The sequence below is a fragment of the Fusarium proliferatum genome (genome assembly GCF_900067095.1).
Source record: "Fusarium proliferatum ET1 genome assembly, contig: FPRO_scaffold013, whole genome shotgun sequence".
Classification (NCBI taxonomy): Eukaryota; Fungi; Ascomycota; class Sordariomycetes; order Hypocreales; family Nectriaceae; genus Fusarium; species Fusarium proliferatum.
Window position 1 is genome coordinate 1315994 of NW_022194802.1, and position 17331 is coordinate 1333324.

The 17331-nt window shown below is 49.4% G+C and overlaps 4 protein-coding genes across 4 annotated transcripts; 2 read left to right on the forward strand and 2 right to left on the reverse strand.

Moving 5' to 3' along the window:
* Positions 1-46: 46 nt before the first annotated feature.
* On the reverse strand, positions 47-1879 carry FPRO_13069 (uncharacterized protein; the record flags this gene model as incomplete). Its single annotated transcript, XM_031223654.1, has 3 exons — positions 47-667; positions 717-1626; positions 1677-1879. 3 exons carry the CDS (start codon positions 1877-1879, stop codon positions 47-49), a joined length of 1734 nt encoding a protein of 577 aa, XP_031088992.1.
* Positions 1880-2294: 415 nt separating this feature from the next.
* Positions 2295-2906, reverse strand: FPRO_13070 (uncharacterized protein; the record flags this gene model as incomplete). Its single annotated transcript, XM_031223655.1, has 1 exon — positions 2295-2906. The coding sequence occupies one exon, from the start codon at positions 2904-2906 to the stop codon at positions 2295-2297; it is 612 nt and encodes a 203-aa protein (XP_031088993.1).
* Positions 2907-4940: 2034 nt separating this feature from the next.
* On the forward strand, positions 4941-7014 carry FPRO_13071 (uncharacterized protein; the record flags this gene model as incomplete). Its single annotated transcript, XM_031223656.1, has 4 exons — positions 4941-4983; positions 5039-5661; positions 5712-6005; positions 6055-7014. 4 exons carry the CDS (start codon positions 4941-4943, stop codon positions 7012-7014), a joined length of 1920 nt encoding a protein of 639 aa, XP_031088994.1.
* A 1534-nt stretch (positions 7015-8548) lies between these two features.
* Positions 8549-11762, forward strand: FPRO_13072 (uncharacterized protein; the record flags this gene model as incomplete). The annotated part of the gene is made up of 3 exons (XM_031223657.1): positions 8549-9154; positions 9209-9317; positions 9382-11762. The coding sequence occupies 3 exons, from the start codon at positions 8549-8551 to the stop codon at positions 11760-11762; spliced, it is 3096 nt and encodes a 1031-aa protein (XP_031088995.1).
* Positions 11763-17331: the final 5569 nt, after the last annotated feature.

Below are 17331 nucleotides of genomic sequence, written 5' to 3' on the forward strand. Positions count from 1 at the left end.
ACTAAGACCAAAACCATGACTCGTCACAAGTAACGAGCCCATTAAATCATGTCCCCTCCTGAACCGCTGTCCACCGTCGCTCGCCCCGGTTGCTGGAGTTCCTGCCAGTGCCTCCAGTGTGTTCTCGAGCATCCTGCTCTCGCTCCACGATCGCCTTGAAGAACTGAGCTATGTCAGCAAGCGCGCGCTGCTGATAGTCTGGGACATCAAGCATTTTAAAGGTTGATTGGGTGTCGACCAACTGCTTCGCAATCACAGAATCTGGCTGGCAAAGTGTCCGGACGCACATTGCTCTGGCATTGACCTTCATGGCGTGCAGGAGCCCGCCAATCTCAACAGGGTCGGCTTGTCGGCGGCCATAGAAGCGAAAATCGTCGACGTGGAGGTTGATAAGCTCAAGCTGTGTCTCCAGGTCGTAGCGGAAACCAACAACTTTGGGTCGGCCCTTGTTATGCCACGCATCTGCTACTTTCTTGAGCTTGTCAGGCACAAGCCGACCCTTGTCCAGTTGCACCGTAATATAGTCATTCAATGCAGTGCTAAGGTTGAACTCCAGTTCGCAGTAGAGAAGGCTTTGCTCTCTGGCATTCAGTGAAATGGCGACCTGTGATGTCGGGCGAGGCCGGATTGCGGATTGCACCCGACGAGAGGTATAATGAAGCTCCGTCTGCGGTTGAGTTAGTACAAACATCTGACGCTGCATTTCACCAACATACCATGTCTTTCGCGAGTTTCTTGATGTTGTCCAAAATTCTGGTCTTCTTCTGGGGCGTCTTTGAGCTTCGATCAGGGCCGCCGTCAGGACGTTCGAGCCACCCGTTGTCCCCAATCATTATTTTTTCGCCCTTCTTGGAGCTTGGGTAGTCTGTTCCTCTGAAATAGAACTGCAGTGGTGAGAATACGGGAGTGTCCTGAACAGTCCGACGATAGTTGCTGTTATTAGAGCCCACTGTTACGACTTGTGGGATCGGTGGAGAGTGCATTGCGACAGCTCGGGCCTGTCTCAATCCATCGGCAGAGCTCTTCGAGCGTCGAGGCCTATTGATCAGATCCTCTGGATGGCTTGCCGACTCCCTGATCATGGAGGAATCTTGGCTCCTTTTCCACTCTTGGAATGAACCCTCGCCAGCATCATTGAATTTGGATTGTGACCTGGCGTGGCTGAGGCGAAGAGGTGATGGGCGTGCAGTTTGTTGAGGGGAGTAGACTGAAGAGGCATCATCGTGGAAGATCGGCCCACGCTCAAAGCTGCCCTGCCCCAAAGGAGAGACTGCATCGGAAATATCTTCCATCTCGGCTGGCCGAGGAACTGCCCCACTACGACGTATATTCCCAAGCTGCAACGGAGAAGGCGGGTTGATATGTCGACGTGCTGCTAAACTGGCAGAGAACAAGTCTTTGGAAGAGCCCGAATGGCGACCCGGCATAAGCTCCGAAAAGGTTGGAGAATTCACATCAGAGGGACCATCTTCTCTAGCAGTCCAATCGTATGAGTCCTCATGTTGTAGAAGTCTTGGTTTATTCTTTCGTGGTGTTGACCTTGGAGTCGTTCTTGGAGTAGTCATTGTAGACTTTTTCTTGAACTTAGCAGTCTTCTTTGGGCTCTTATCGACTTGATGGCTGAAGCTTCAGAATGATTAGTTGGAGAAAGAGATTAATAGAAACATATGACATACGCGTCCGTAATCTTGTCAACTTGGCTCTCAGTCAAGTTCATGCGAATATGAAGAGGTTGTTTGACAAGACGCTTGCGCGGAGATAGCGAACGCGCTCGCGACTCAAATCCTGGTGAGATATCCAGGAAGTCTCCTCTCAAAGGCTTCAATACAGATGCTGAAGGGTCAGAGTAGCGCCCTCTGTTCGAACTGTCTTGCTGCATCGAGCCCAGAATCTCGAGTCCCAGTAGCTACTTGACAGTAGCTCCGAATGATACAGATTGATAGTGATATCACGGTCGAGGTTCAGGCAAGGTATTTGAACAGAAGCCAGGAAACAAAACCAGGAAATGAGCAGGATGAACAAATGAATGAATGAATCAGAGACTTCGGTTGGACCAGCCGAAAACTTGGGTGCAAATTGTGGTCAGCTGGCAACAAGTGTCAATGGCATTGCAACACTCGCGAGCCTCTGACGCGATTTTAGGAGCCCGGTACCGCTTCATTTGAGTCTTACATATGCCACCTTGCTGTCAAATTGATCTGTGAGTCCCCAGCAAGGCTTGTTGGAGACGCTCACCTCATCTGCTTGTCACAATTTAATATACCCTGCAACGCCGCCAGGAGCATCAGTTGTAACTAATGAGAGCGGTGTTTCCATCTGTAATCAATGCCACTGTCGAACCAAAGCTGAGGCGTGAAAGGGCCGTGGAACCTCCTAGAGTTTGATACCCCTTTTGTTGACGAGGCAGTTACCATATCCATTGCTTTGTCTTCGGCGACTGGCAGTTCTCTTATGAAAGGCGGAAGCGACCTGTCGCTGGTGAACAACCCAAACTTCCTCGCAAAGTTGGCGTTCGGTATTTCACAGTCCCTGACATAAGCATCGAACTGCTGTTTGAATGCGTCGTGGGCCAGAATGGTGGAATGATCATCTTGGATCAGTGCAGGCTTTTGATTCTCGTTTTTTCCGTTTCCCTTGTCTGTCACGCGGAATATATGTATAATTTGATTCATCTTCTCCGAACTGATGATTTTGGAGCTTAGTGATCGACGGTGATGAGTTCGCTCAGTCTGTGCCTGATGCTTTTCCGTGGCTCTACTTTTGGGTGGTTCTCCGAGGTCAATTGACTTTCCACCGACCAGTCTGCCCTTATGAATCATATTCTCATTCCACTGCATCTCGTGAAACTCTCTGGCCTTGAGCTGACGAAACGCACGGGTACCACTGTCACGAGAAGAAACATACATCGTATGTTCTATCATCCAGTTCTTTCGTATACCGATACCGCTTGGGTAAAGCGATGACCTTGCTATTATAGGTGAGTAGTCTGAAAGTCGAGTACGATATCTTTGAGGGTGGCTTTTTCTCCACTCTGTCAGGGCAGTTGTCGGTATAATATTGGACGTAACAGTTGTGAGGTGCGGAACATGAGGGAGTTCAAGATCAGTCTGCGCCTTTTGTCAGAACTAATCATTTTCATGAGTCCAATTAAGGGCTTTCCCACATGTCTGTTCAAGTGATCATGTCTCCAACGCTGAAATGCTGCACCTGGGTCATCCGAATGATGGCAATCGACTTCAATCATCTCGTAGAGTACGCCTCCTGCGTATCCAAGGAACTCATCGCCAAGGTGGTCTCGTAATACGAGGAAGACCTAAATCACGTCAGAAAGCATTCTTTGTCGTTGTGCAGGCATCTGACAAGCCGGATTCCATCACGGTACTGGTAGTTGCGAGGTATGTGGGCGCAATATCTCACAAGAATGTTGCGGCATTCTGCGGGATCATTGTTAGTCAACGTTCCAAGTTCATCTCATACCTACACTGACTCTCTTCATCAAATATAATCAAGGACCGGTCTCTTGCGAGATAGGCAGAAAAGTGGGTGGTATCGCCCATTCCCATATCACTTGGTATTGAAGAACGGTTCGTTTAAGTCCGATTAGCAGCTTACAAGCTTCGCAAAGGGGTAATTCGCAAAATATATCGCGTTTCGACATTCAATATGTGAACTTTTCTATTTGTTGTGAGAATGAGGGCACAAAACAAAGGTATCATCAATCCAGCGAGAGGGACATCTTGGGCTTGTGCTTCCAGTGCAACGACGCTCGTGATACATATATCGCCTGGGCCATTGAAAGAATAGGTAGCGGCTTCCATTTTCAAATACTCGGCACAGGACAGGGAAGTTCAAAGACAGGGTTCCTTCTACATTAAACTCTAGGGTAGTTAGGTATATGAGTTGAAAATACCATTATGCCAAAACGGAAGGTACCTTCACGCTAAGGAAGGCAGCTATCTCAGGTTTAACCTCTTTACAATATGTGTAGGTACCTTGGGTGAAGCTTGAAAATGGTTCGGTGAGGCATGAAAGCAATTCTGTATCAAAGGTGGTGTCACGTAGGTCGCTGTGCTTTCCAGCAAAGAAACGATCAAGCCAATGAGACGATTCCTTCTTACGCACTCGCCCAATGAAGATTACCTATTGTCTAAAGAGAATCATCCACAATCAAATTTTCTAGTTCAACATGACGAGCGGAATTCCTTACACGCCGTAAATTGAGAACAGGATTAGGACCTTCACTTCTCCATTCAACATAACCCCAGTCAATTACTAACGCCAGACCGTTCATTGTCAGATAGGACTGGATCTTGGAGAAATGAGATCTCGGCCTCCTGCCCGGCATTTGAAGGACCCACTCCCGGGCGCTGCAGCACGACCTATTCCACGGGTGCAGTTAAGATATGTTAGGATCTAGCAGTATCCCATGGCCCAATACTTAACAGGCTCCATCGTTCCCCGGCGCCCCTGCAACCGAGACAAAAGCCGGGCCCGGTTGCGGCTTCCCGAAATCAACTCCCGATTTCCCAAATAGGCAGTCTCGATTCCCTGGTCTCCTCTTCGCCCCAGAAACCCCACACTCAAGACAGCTGGACCCATGACGACAAGTGATTATTTCGTCTCGCCAAACCACGAAGCGGATATTTTCCGTTGGCTAGAACATTTCGGCCAGAATCTCTATCTAAAAACAATGCGCCATAGAGCAGATATGCACTCCACATCCCGTACCGAAGTCTGATGCCGTCAATTCCCCTCGGGTCTGAGTCGCACCGGACTTCTGCTTACTACATGTCCGGCCAGACCCCCGGCATCTCTGGATATCATGCCTATCGCATTTAGCATATAATATGCGACCCCCCATCAACTCTGTCTTTTGTTTCCTCAGATTGATCACACCAGTAGATACCTAACTAACCAAACCACGCCCCTTCTTCTACACAATGTCTCAATCACAGTCCGATCGCTCCCCATACTATGACATCGGTGAGTAGTCTGGCGCTGTTGCCTGGACCAACCAATTGAATTCTAACATCACTAGTCATTGTTGGAGCTGGCCCGGTCGGCCTCATGCTCGCAACATGCCTTGCTCGCTGGGGTTACAAGATCAAGCATATCGATAACAGAGCTGAGCCTACCCCTACCGGTCGAGCCGATGGGATTCAACCACGCTCTCTGGACCTTCTTCGCAACATGGGTTTAAAGTCAGCAATCATGGCTCATCACCCAGCTCGCGTCTATGAAGTTGCGTTCTGGGATCCAGCTTCTTCAGGAAAGGGTATCGCCCGGACTGGAACATGGGCCAGCTGCCCTGATTTTATCGACGCTCGATACCCTTTCACAACCTTGTTGCACCAAGGTCTGATCGAGCGTGTTTTTATCTCCGACCTCGAGAAAAATGGAGCACAAGTCCAACGGCCATGGACAATCAAGGGTTTTACATCCGATGAGAAGTCCAACCCCGAATACCCTGTCACTGTCGAATTGGAGCATGTCGATGGTACTGCCCAGGAGACCATTCACGCCAAGTATCTGTTTGGTGGCGAGGGTGCAAGGTCATTTATCCGCAACCAGCTTGGCATTGCCGTTCACCACAAGGATCCCATCGCCCATGTTTGGGGTGTCATGGACGGTGTCGTGAAAACCGACTTCCCTGATATCAAGGTAAGCTGAGCTGCTCAAGCCCTATTTCATAGTTTACTAACGACGCTCAGATGAAATGTACCATCCATAGTGAGCACGGCTCCATTATGGTCATTCCGCGAGAGGACAACATGGTTCGTCTTTATATCCAGATTGCATCGTCTACAGATCCCGATTGGAACCCTAGACGAACAGCCACCGAGGAGCAAGTGCAAGAATCGGCAAAGAAGATCTTGCAGCCTTACTCTATTGAGTGGGAGCGCGTCGAGTGGTACTCTGTCTATCCTATCGGACAAGGCATTTCAGAACGATACACACTGGACCAGCGAGTCTTCCTTGGTGGAGATGCTTGCCATACACATAGTGTAAGTCCTCCCGTGCTCCAATTATCACCATGCGCTGACACACCCGTAGCCCAAGGCCGGTCAGGGAATGAACACAGCATTTCTTGATGCCCAGAACCTTGCTTGGAAGATCCACGCCGTTGAATCCGGTTTCGCCAGCAGGGAAGTCCTCAAGACATACGAAACGGAACGCAAGCATGTCGCTGAGTCTCTCCTCGATTTTGATAACCGATATGCGAAGCTTTTCTCTCAGCGACCACCCGCAGCTGCCGAGGTCCAAGCAGCGTCAGCCAACCATGGAAAGAACGATGTTCAAGATAACGAGTTCATCAATGCTTTCAAGGAGTCGTGCGAGTTTACCAGCGGTTACGGTGTTTACTACAAGCCAAATGTCTTCAACTGGTCACCAGAACACAATGCACAATCTCCACTGATTCACCCCAAGGGGACTAAGCTACGAACCGGCCGCCTTTTTATCAACTCGAATGTAACGAGAGTAGTTGACGCCAACGTTGTGCATTTGGAGCAGGAAGTACCTTTAAACGGCGCGTTCCGATTGTTTGTTTTTGCAGGTGTCCCATCAAAGACCCGCCAGGCTTTGAAAGATTTCGCCAATCATCTCGGTAGCCAGCGGTCATTCTACGCAGCTTATCAGCGGCCCGATCTCGACAAGGTATCATACCATGAGAAGCACCTCCCACACAGCCGATTCTTTACTATCTCCACGATTTTTTCGTCCAAGAGACCTGAAATCGAAATCTCTCGCGATGTGCCTGGAGTGCTTGCCCGATATAGGGACCATGTTTACGCTGATGACCGGTCCGATGCACGATTCCCTCGGGCGAAGGCTGTAGCCCATGCCAAAATGGGTCTTGATGAAGAGCTTGGTGGAGTGGTCGTTGTCAGACCTGACGGATACGTAGCAATCGTGGTCAGCCTTGTAGAAGGTAGCGGAACAGTGGATGCTTTGAACGAGTATTTCTCTACCTTTTGCACAAAGAAGTTGGGTCCTACTTTGGCACAGCTGTAAGTACAGCACTGAGGGGATGGAGACTGTTGACCCAAAAGGTTATCAAGACACGCTGATTTTATGTAAATGATGGCTTTAGCGAATGTACATGTGGTTCTTAGATGATCCTGCAATTGAAGTTAATGCATACGTTTACAAAGAAAAGAATCTCTCGACGAAGCGATTGAGAGGTGGCCAAGTCTCTACCCTACCAGAAGCTCAGCAAATCAATCGCGAACTATGCCATTGCATCCATATCCGTGAGCTCCAACAAAACCTGATAACCTCAGACATGGGGATTAGCGATCGAGAACTCTGCTTTTGGAGAACAATTATAACAACCAAAGTTAGTATTGATTTACTTGTTTTTGTCCCATAAATCTCTTTCCTACTAAGCTACCAGGGGGTAGATTCATAACTTGATAGATAGAACAAGGAGTCTTTGTCCTGATTTTTTCTAAGGTGTCAGGTCTTATATAGATTAGTAGCTTAGTTGGTATATCACTATACCTTAGTAGGTAGGTATGAAAGTCAAAGTACTGAGTTTTATAGTCTCAGGATCAATCAACTGAGATCTGTTCAAACTTCTCACTCCTACCCTCGCGCACTCAGAAGACCCATTTCAGATAACAGCAGTATCCATCACTGTCGTTTCCATCATGCTAGAGTGGATAGTTAACTCCTGAGGTCATACCTACATATAGTAGTAGCTTACGTTGTAGTAAGGTAAGGCAAAGTTAGTACCTACAGTAGGTACGTGAATTTGACCAATCGCGGCGACGTCACGCGTAGCCCCGCCTGACCTGTCAGTGCGGGCGCACTGACCTCCATCTGCACGTCCTGAGAGGTTGAAAGACTTCACATCTTTCAACCGACCACTGTAGGCAACCTTCCACAGCGACATCATCCCCTACGGGCTCGCGTGGTCGTGATGGCATCACCGGAACGATTTGGATAAAGGAAACATAATTGGGAAGTGGCTGTAGCAATCCGACGCAACGCCATTGTTGTCGCGCTCACGCGTTTTGGGCCCGAGCTCGAGTGATCTTGCGTGGTAGAAAACGAACTCGATTCTTCGACTCAAACCCTCCTCCTTTCCTCCCTCAACCATCAACATCAACTGCAGCTTCGATCAGCTTCATTTCGACACGTTCGTAACTTCGATTCTTGTAAGGACAATTTCGCATTGGCTTCGCAGCTTCCCGATTTCTTTCGATTCACCGCTTATACTTCACACTTGACACTGCTCGACACTTGCTGGCACCTGCACCACGGTTTGCTTCTGCTTCATTGTCACTGCGATAAAATACAACAACAGCACGTTGCTGGTAGCCCGGGTTGCTTTGTTGACATCGCATTTCCCTGTCGGCTGCTCACTTCTTTCCTCGGTTTCCAACTGGATCGCGATAACTTCATTCCACCACTCCACTTCATTCACTTCAACTGCGCTTCACTTCACTTTTCTTCTTTCACGAACGCTACTGCTTCGTCTGGACCAAGTTCCACATTGCCCTTTCTTTCTGCATTTCACTTGAAACCAATTATTTCGCTCGTCATGTCTTTCTCGCTTGAATCGCGCATTTCGGTCCACCAGTCCGCTAATCAAAAGGGAAGCTACGTGCCTTGGCATATCGTGAAAGCTGCCAACAGGCGACGGGAGCGGCAGCAGCTACAGATAATCTCTAAGTCTAAAGCAACTACCCAGGTTCAAGTCTCCCTGCCTTCGCCAAAGATTGAGTTTGTTACTCCTCCCAGGCAGATCAGGCGACCTACTGCGCGTCTTTTGATCGACTCACCACTTCCGCGCCGCGAGATTTTTCAAGATCCCGTTCTTCGCCAAAGATTCATTGACACAGAGTCTCCCCCCAATCTTAATCGTTACAGTAACCAAAAACCCCGACACAAACCACAGGCCGAAACTGTCAACACAAATGACGGGGGCCTCAGTACACCCACACCCAAAACTTCTACGACCTCTATCTCCATCTCTGACCCCAACCTTGTTGTTGTCGATGGCATACAGACACGCAAGCGTCGCGCCGAAGATACTGAGATCGACCTTGTTGCCGCACAAATAGGTGTCACTGACACTTCCACCCCTATTGTTACTCTTCGCCAAGGAGAGACTGTTCCTAACAAGGAATCTGGCCAACAGGCCCATGTAAGCACCTCTCTTGTTATTTGCATGCTTGCCCTTACTCACCCGATACCGCAGACCTCTAGCCGCATGCTCGGAATCACAACGGGCGCCAGATCTATCACCAGGATGATATCTAGCCTCTATTCGGCCTTCACAGGCATTGGTGAGTCGATCACCAGAATCTGTAAGTTTCAACCTCTCCATGACATTGAAAGTTTTATGTTCTTTGTGTTCTAATTCGTTGCTAGTACGACCTCAGTCCTATCAAATTGCAGAATGTCGCTCTTACTTGAGTGAAAACCAAGTCAGCAACAAGCGTGTTAAGATTAGCACCAGTTGTGACGACAACGCGGTCTCCAACACAGGCGCTCCCAGGCAGAGTGCTGGGCTCCGCTGGATCGACCAAGATGGCCTTACCGCATTGCTGGCTGACTATAAGTACTTCGCCAAGTCCTTCATGACAGTCTGGGAATGCCTTGAGCAAGGAGCCCGACAGGAAGCAAACAAAGACCTGGCACCACTGAGCACCGACATAGTCGATGCCATCAATCGTTATGAGGCATTCAACCATGACTTTTACGATATCTTCACTTTGCAACTGCAGAGGATTTATGACTACCTGAACAGAATCTACGAAATCGGTGTTATCGTCAAAATTCGGGACAGCAATGAATTTGTTCCTCCTGTTCTTGATTACGGACTCTCTGCAGAGTTCGCCGCACACCTCGAATCGATGAAGCACTTTCTATCCGGTCCCGCGCTTCCTGTTGTTTGCAACAATATTCTCAAGAAGTATGGGGAAGATTACTGGAACGTTTCACAGGCATTCCTGGATCGAATTGTGCTTGATATTAAGGCTATCCTTCGCAACCTTCCTGCCCCAAGCTATGTCGACTCTGAAGAGTATCGTGGCAAGCTACAGGACATGTTCCCTACCCCACCACGAACTGACCTCGCGACACGTTTCTTATTGCCAGGATCATTTCCTGAATCCGATGAGCTTAAGGAGCGAATCGGCAAAAAACCTGATGAACAGACTGCTTCACCCACTGAGGCAGCAGCTACAAAACCCGCCGTTCAGGCTACTCTGCCTGAACCAGTGCCATCGTTTCCTCGCCCTGATGTCCCTCGCCCTCACTACTACAAAACAGACTTTCTTCGCGCTGGGTTTGCTCATGAGAAGATCAAGCGGATAACACCCGCAGATTATCGCCAAACATTTTATGAGGAAAGCAACGAACATCAAGCCCTAAAGACCAAATACATCACCGACTTCACTCCCAAGGTTCCTCTTACCTCAAATGAAACCGGAACTCTCCGATCTATTCTTCGGAATCGACGAAAGCATCTAGCAAAGGTCACGCCCAAGCGTCTTCGCGTAACATGTCGACCCAAGGTTGCACGCTTTACGGACGACACCATCAGCCCGAAACCAAGAACACATCTGGGTCTAGATGTACCCAAACAAATCAACTACGACAAGGAAACGGGAGAGGCCATTCCTCCGACCCAGGCATTTCAGGAGCAACGCCCTCATTGGACCCGTGGATGGCTCAACATACCACCTGCTCCCTCCGAGGAGCCACCCAAAAAGACCGCATTCAATCCTTTTAGCATTGATGAATGTCTCCGCCGTCGTCGCTTAGAAGAGCACGATGGACGTGACTTTCATACGCGTATTAGAGAGATATTTGAGCTTCCCTCCCTCGATCTCCAGATCAGCGACGACTCAAAGGCCGGAATTGACCATCAAGTCCAAGAGGCCACTCAAAAAGCTGCTGAAGAGGCTCGTTTGGCTGCTGAGGCAGCGCAGCGTGAGGCGGAGGAGAGGGCTCGGAAAGAGCGTGAGCAACGCCTCGCTCGATCTGGAGGACTTCGCGAGCCTAATCAGACATTCGTTGCACCAGTCTCACCGGAATGGCACACAAGGGCAATGAACACACTCAATGCTGCGTCGTCCACGAGCCTTGCGAAGTCTGCCGAGGGTGTCGACCTCCGAAAACACGACTTTGCCAAGATCGTGTCCTCAACTGAATGGCTAAACGACGAAATTGTCAACGCGTCTCTTGTCTGGCTCGATCGAGCTATCAACTCAGCTGCCGGCATTAAGGATGTCAAGCGGAACACTCGCAAGATCTGGACTCCGGGCTCATTCTTTTTCAAACGTCTTCAAGATCAGGGCACCGGCAATACCCAGAGGACACTGCGCCGATATGGCATCGAGAAACGAAATTTTCTCGACATTGACACTATTCTCTTACCCATTTGCGAGCATTCCCACTGGACATTGCTCGTTATTCGTCCCTCCAAGCGAACTGTTGCCCACATGGACTCGATCAATGCAGGCGGCAACCGTTCTTACACCGCGCGTGCCATGGCGTGGATCCGAGACATTTTGGAGGAGAAGTTCGTTGAGGATGAATGGAAGACCATTCTCCACGAGGCTCCTCTACAGAACAACGGCCATGACTGCGGTGTTCATACTATCACCAACGCGATGTGCCTCTCCTTGGGCATTAGTCCTATTGAGGCATACACTGCTGACGACATGCCCACTCAACGTATTCGCATCGCTTGCATGCTTCTCAACGGCGGGTTTACAAACGAGTTCGACCTCCGAGTTTACTAGGATTCTAATACCACGTATCGGATAGCACTTATCAAATACAGACTACTTTATCATGGCTTATGGAAGGGACAGGCATAGCTTTTTTGTACAAGGCGTTCAGGCAGAGAAAGTACCAGAGAAAAGTGTTTCGGGCGAGATACCACTGCATTGCATTCATTGTCGGAGTTATAGTTATTATTTGATCCACGAAGGAATGACTGTTGGTCTAGCCCTGCCGCAGTGCTGGATGAATAAGTACATAAATACAATTCTCAATAGCCAATTTTCTCTGCTCTGTATCATGAAGCATGCTCGGCAAGGTGCCTAGCCCATGATAAGCCTGGGTGTTTCTTATGATTGTATGTAAACATGAATAACATTCTAGACTTCTTTGCTTACGAGGCTTATATTTGCGTGTTGTCCCAATTTTCCTATGTTAACGTCTGGTCTGCCACGGACAGCAACCGGGTCATGCTGTAAGTGGCTTGTAAATAATCCCGACCCCAAGAAGACAAGAGATGATGGGTTCTGGGCGCTTTGGGCATTCTCTCGAGAGAAGCGCAAGCCATGAACTACGTAACGAAGGTGACGATCACGCAGATTTCTGAACCATTGGCGTGTCATTCCCTTACGTACAGCTGCTAACTCGTCAGCCATAAGCGAGCGAGCGAGCTCGGATAAACGAGCATCAGAGACAACAGAACAACGGGTCTGTGATGCCATCCCCCACAGCACCACAGGCCAAGTGGGCGACGCGTGGGCCTCTAGATGTACTGGGATCAAAGTCGTGTCGTGTTGTATCATATGCTCTCGTCTCGTCCCCTCTTATTGTTCTATCAGCCGAGGTCGGCCATCAATAAGTTTCGCTGTCACCATCTGACACTTCGCTTGGACGATCAATTGGTTGGAATTTCTCGTGGCCCAGCCATGCGTCAACAGTAGGCGATTGAGACGACGCCTCCATAATTGATTGGATTGCAAGGACAAATGTAGCAAAACTTGGTGGTTCGCTCAACCCGGTATGGCAATAGGCAAGAAAGCAAACCCAAGCGCTTGGACACTACCAAGAAGAACAGAACCTTCACTCAGCCACAGCCCAGACACACTGTCCACCTTGATGGCCTTCGAAACGAGGACAGCTCAGGTATTCTGTTAGAGAGACAGTTCGATTCCAACAGAAAGGATTCTGTGTGAAGTGCTGACATCTGACCAACCGCCGGCCTTTGTTCACAATAGCGGAAGAGAGGTCAGAGAAGGCTTGGCATTTGTTGGTGGCTCGCATAGGACTCATGGAGACTCTTGGGAAAGCTTGGCAATGGGATTCTACAAAGACTGCGGCAAACAGATTCCGACAAAGAAAGGCCAGGTCTGCCAGGGCCGTTCGAGTACATAGAGCCGATAACTTCGACGTTCCACCAAGCCCAAAAACCTTAACATTTCCGAGGCCCATGCAAAAAGAGCAAAGACAATTGTCTGCAGATTGGCGTGTGTGCTTGTTGAGTTGGCAGGCTAGCTCAGGAACTTCGGGCCATTTGAAATAAGGTAGGTATCACATCCATGGCCACGGTACATCAACACTAATAGGCGCCCTCAGCTGCAGGGCACTATTCAATATGTGGAAGCGGTTTTGCCACAGGCAATGCACCGCACCAGAAAGAGGCGGATCGAGAGATAGGCCCGTTAATACTCACGCCCCAAGTCAGTGACGATGGCCGGTTCTGGTGTATAGTCGAAGATAAAATGAGCTGAAGGCAAAAGCTTCATGTTCGTTCGGTCTGCAGTAGACGAACCAGACTTCGATAAATTAGACACCTGTCTGTCTGTCCCGAATGAAACGATGTGTACTTTGCCAACAGGGGCAATGCGAAACGATGTTGCCTCCGTCAACTTTTACCGCCCGTTGAATTGAACTTATGAGTATTGCATCGCGTCCACAACTACCGGTAGCGACTCTGTGTAGGCAGGCTACGGAGTTGGTCCGTACGGTCATCGTTGATTCCTTTCACGATCCTTCTACCGATGCGGACCGATCTTGGAAAGAACTAGAGACGCCAGGGATACAACACCATGTTAAATGTCGCAAATATACACGGCGTCGTCCGCTTACTGGGCTGCGCGCTGTGGGGGGCATTGCATCGTATCGCATTGCGGCTTTGCAAGGCATCACACCGCGTCTCGCCTGTATGTCAACAATGTGATGCGATGCGATATGACTCTTGAAGAGACGACGGCGCCAACGGCATGCTCTTCTGATGCCTGTAGGCAGGGTTCCGACTCATGACTCCAGCTTGGGTGCGAGATGCCTGTGTCAAGCAAGTTCCGGGCCGTTGCAGCGGCAGAAGCTTCCTGACACGGATGGTCTGGCTGCAAAACTGGAGACGTACTGCGAGGAAAATCGATAGTTTCAATAAAAGCTTTTCTTTGGAGCTTCAAAAAAGTCTTCTGGAACGCGCCGAGAAGGGAGGGGAGCGGAGGGTTGCGGAATTGGCTGGATCTGGGTCTAACTCTGCCGGGGCGACAACGAGATCGTGGGCTCACCCTTCTTCCTCGGGTCGGGTGCGTGCGTGCGTGCGTGTGTGCGTGTGTGCGATGTGTTTCGTTGGACAATAGATGGAGACACGGCGAGGCCGGTTGGAGTTGATGAGTGGTGACACTCTAGGCCACTCCCCATCCAATCCAAGGGCTGCGGTACCTCATGGAAGGTGGGTAGTGAGGTGTGGTTCGTGTAAACGTAAACGGATACTCCAGCCTCCAGGATGGGTTTGGTTCAATTAGGAAGGCTTCCAGAACGAAATAAAACGGAAGCTGGAGTACTTCATACATTAGTACCTAATCACAAAATGTTTCTAGAAGGATTCCAGCACGGGAAGGCTTCCAGAATAAGCCAGCTTGGCCCAGCCACAGCCACCAACAAACAAACAAACAAACAGCTTCAGGCCCTGGCCAAGAGAAGCATAGCATCTCCTCATTTGGTTGGCATTATAAGTTAATAGTCACGGATTCGCCTGATGATTTCGTTGTTGTCATGGCTCGTGCTTCTGCTCCTTACCTGATGTTTGTTTGTTCAGGGACCCTGTTTCTTTGGCCTCGTTCCATCCATCCATGGCTGTTGACCACAACCAACTAACTAGTACGATATCGTTGAAAGAAATCGTGTGCCGTACTGTCCTGCTGTAAAACATGGCTTCCTGTATTACCCGAAACCGTGGCGTACATATGTAGCATTGCACCATAGGTAGGTATAGTAGTTCTCGATCTCGGCAGCCTGCAGTATTGAGTATTGGATACAATCGTAGTGTAGTCCACGCACTCGGTTTTGATCTTTACGAGAACATTTGTCAGTGTCAATATGTCCACTCGTAAACTGTGGCTGCCTTGGTGTGTTGTCGATGGCGGCTTATGTTCACCTCTACCGATAATCAATAATTACCTACTTATGGCGAGCATCAAGAGGCAATGCAATGATAGGGGCAAGACTTGAATATCAACACCAACACCTACAGCATCAGTCCGTTTGCAAAATAAAGTCTCAGCCCTGTGCCATGCCCCTAACGAGGTTAGTAGACCTGCAAAAAACCGTTTGAATGATGGGAATGAGCAGAATGACGGCGTGGCCCATTCCAATGGATCCCTCCACATTCTTGTCCCTCAGAGATGTCACCCATCAGAGGGGGCAAGGCCAATCACGGCCAAGACAGCTGGAGCCTTCTCATTGCACAAGAATTTGGCGTCGGTATGTAGGCGTGAATCACTGTCATCATGATCGCCAGCCAATGCTGTCGTCCATCCATCAGCATGCGTAACCAGCCATCAATACCACACCTTGCTCTTGCTTGCGTTGAGAACTCAACCGACCTTTGTTGGCCTAGACTTGAGGACAAGCTCCGCAATCATATGGCGCCACAATGTGGTTAGATTAGTTGGTTGGGTCAAAACTCCACTGACGAATGCCGGTCCAGTAACGAGATATATATGAATGAGTACTTGAGAGAAGAGGCTCAGGGTGTGCTGAGATAGAATCCCGATGCCCTGCAATTGACTCAGTGCCGCAATTCGAGTCTTGGCAGTTAAGGTACCTGATCAAAGTAGGGGAAACACGGTCACGATTCGACATCTTGCATCTCGATATCCCCAGTGTCAACTCTTGATATTCGAATATAGTTCAGGTTCTATACTCACTGCCTAACCTGCAGTCATTACTGAAAACAGAGACTTCTCGGTCTCCTCGGAATATGATACACAAGGTGATGGAAAAGAAGCACTTGGGACAAGGCTGTAAGGATTAGATGCATTCTATTGCTAATACTTGTTCGATTTGAAGCCTCAGTCCATCTCACGCCGCAATGGTTCGCCTAGTCGCGGCTATTCATGGCGTTTGTTCTCTCGACCTGAGCCATCGCGCAATGTCAATTGGTCGCCTTGCTGCACAAGGAGAGCCGTATGAATCCAGCAACTCGCAGTTTGCGGCTCTTCTAGGCGATTCGGCATCTCTCCCCGCCTCCAATATGAGGGGGAGGTTCTGACCTACCGAAACCTATCTAGATTAAGGAACCAAGGGGTCGTGTTGGAACATTCACCGACCTTTCGCCCTTTGACTATGGGCCAACAAATCACACTCATGCCATCACAATGTGCCATGTATCCAGCGCGACCGACTGAGATGTCGCTGTGGTAATCAGAAACGCGTAGCAAACCCGGGCGGCTGGGCAGGATGGCGCCCGCTTCTTGAAAATACCCAAAGGTCGGTAACAAGACCGGCTGTGAAGACAAATTGATAAATAACCATACTCCCTAGTTACAATGTATATACCTTGGAGGAGTTGGGAGTGCCTAGAGCGCTACGGGACGAGAGCTTGGAGAAGTCCTGTTCCATTTCCTCGCACCGTGCTGTATAATTCTTGACGCGGCCAATAGGGACAGCAGGATGTTATCATCGCGATCGGCCGAGCTACTGCTCTCTAGCGCCAAAGCCAAGATGAGTTTGAAGGCCCAGTCACAAGGCCATCGCTCCGCTGCAGGGGCTCTGGGAGTGGGACACTCCACTGAATTAGAGGCTCAGGAGGGGCGCATGGTACATACCTACCTACTAACTACCTAAAGGACGGCATTTGATTGATCTTGTGAGAGGGCTTGAGGATCCAAATTAGTACCTCGAGGTCTGTTTGGGACGGCGGCGGTTGATAACAAGGCAGTAAATCGCTGCCAAGAGGTCATCGACTTTCAGTCAGCAAAGACAAAGACCATCAGCCATTTGAGGGGTCTTTACAAGTATCTGATGCAGTGGTTGATGCTCAGGTTGTTTGTTGTTCGTCACTGATCACACACTTTCAGTTTCGAGGCAAGGCAATCTGCACAACACTCTTTCGGTATTAACAAGACATCCAATGCAACGCATCTGATACGTGCGTTGCGCTGTAGATTATAAACTCCTTCCGACGTCACGAACTTGATATTGAGAGGCATTTGTGACGCAAAAGTCGATGCCGGCTACCCAAAGCAGTCGGGTCAAGGCCAAGCCCAAGAGAGCGAGAGACGAGACCCCGTCGATGACGATCCCGCCTTGGTTTTTGGTAGCCCACTCATTCCTTCA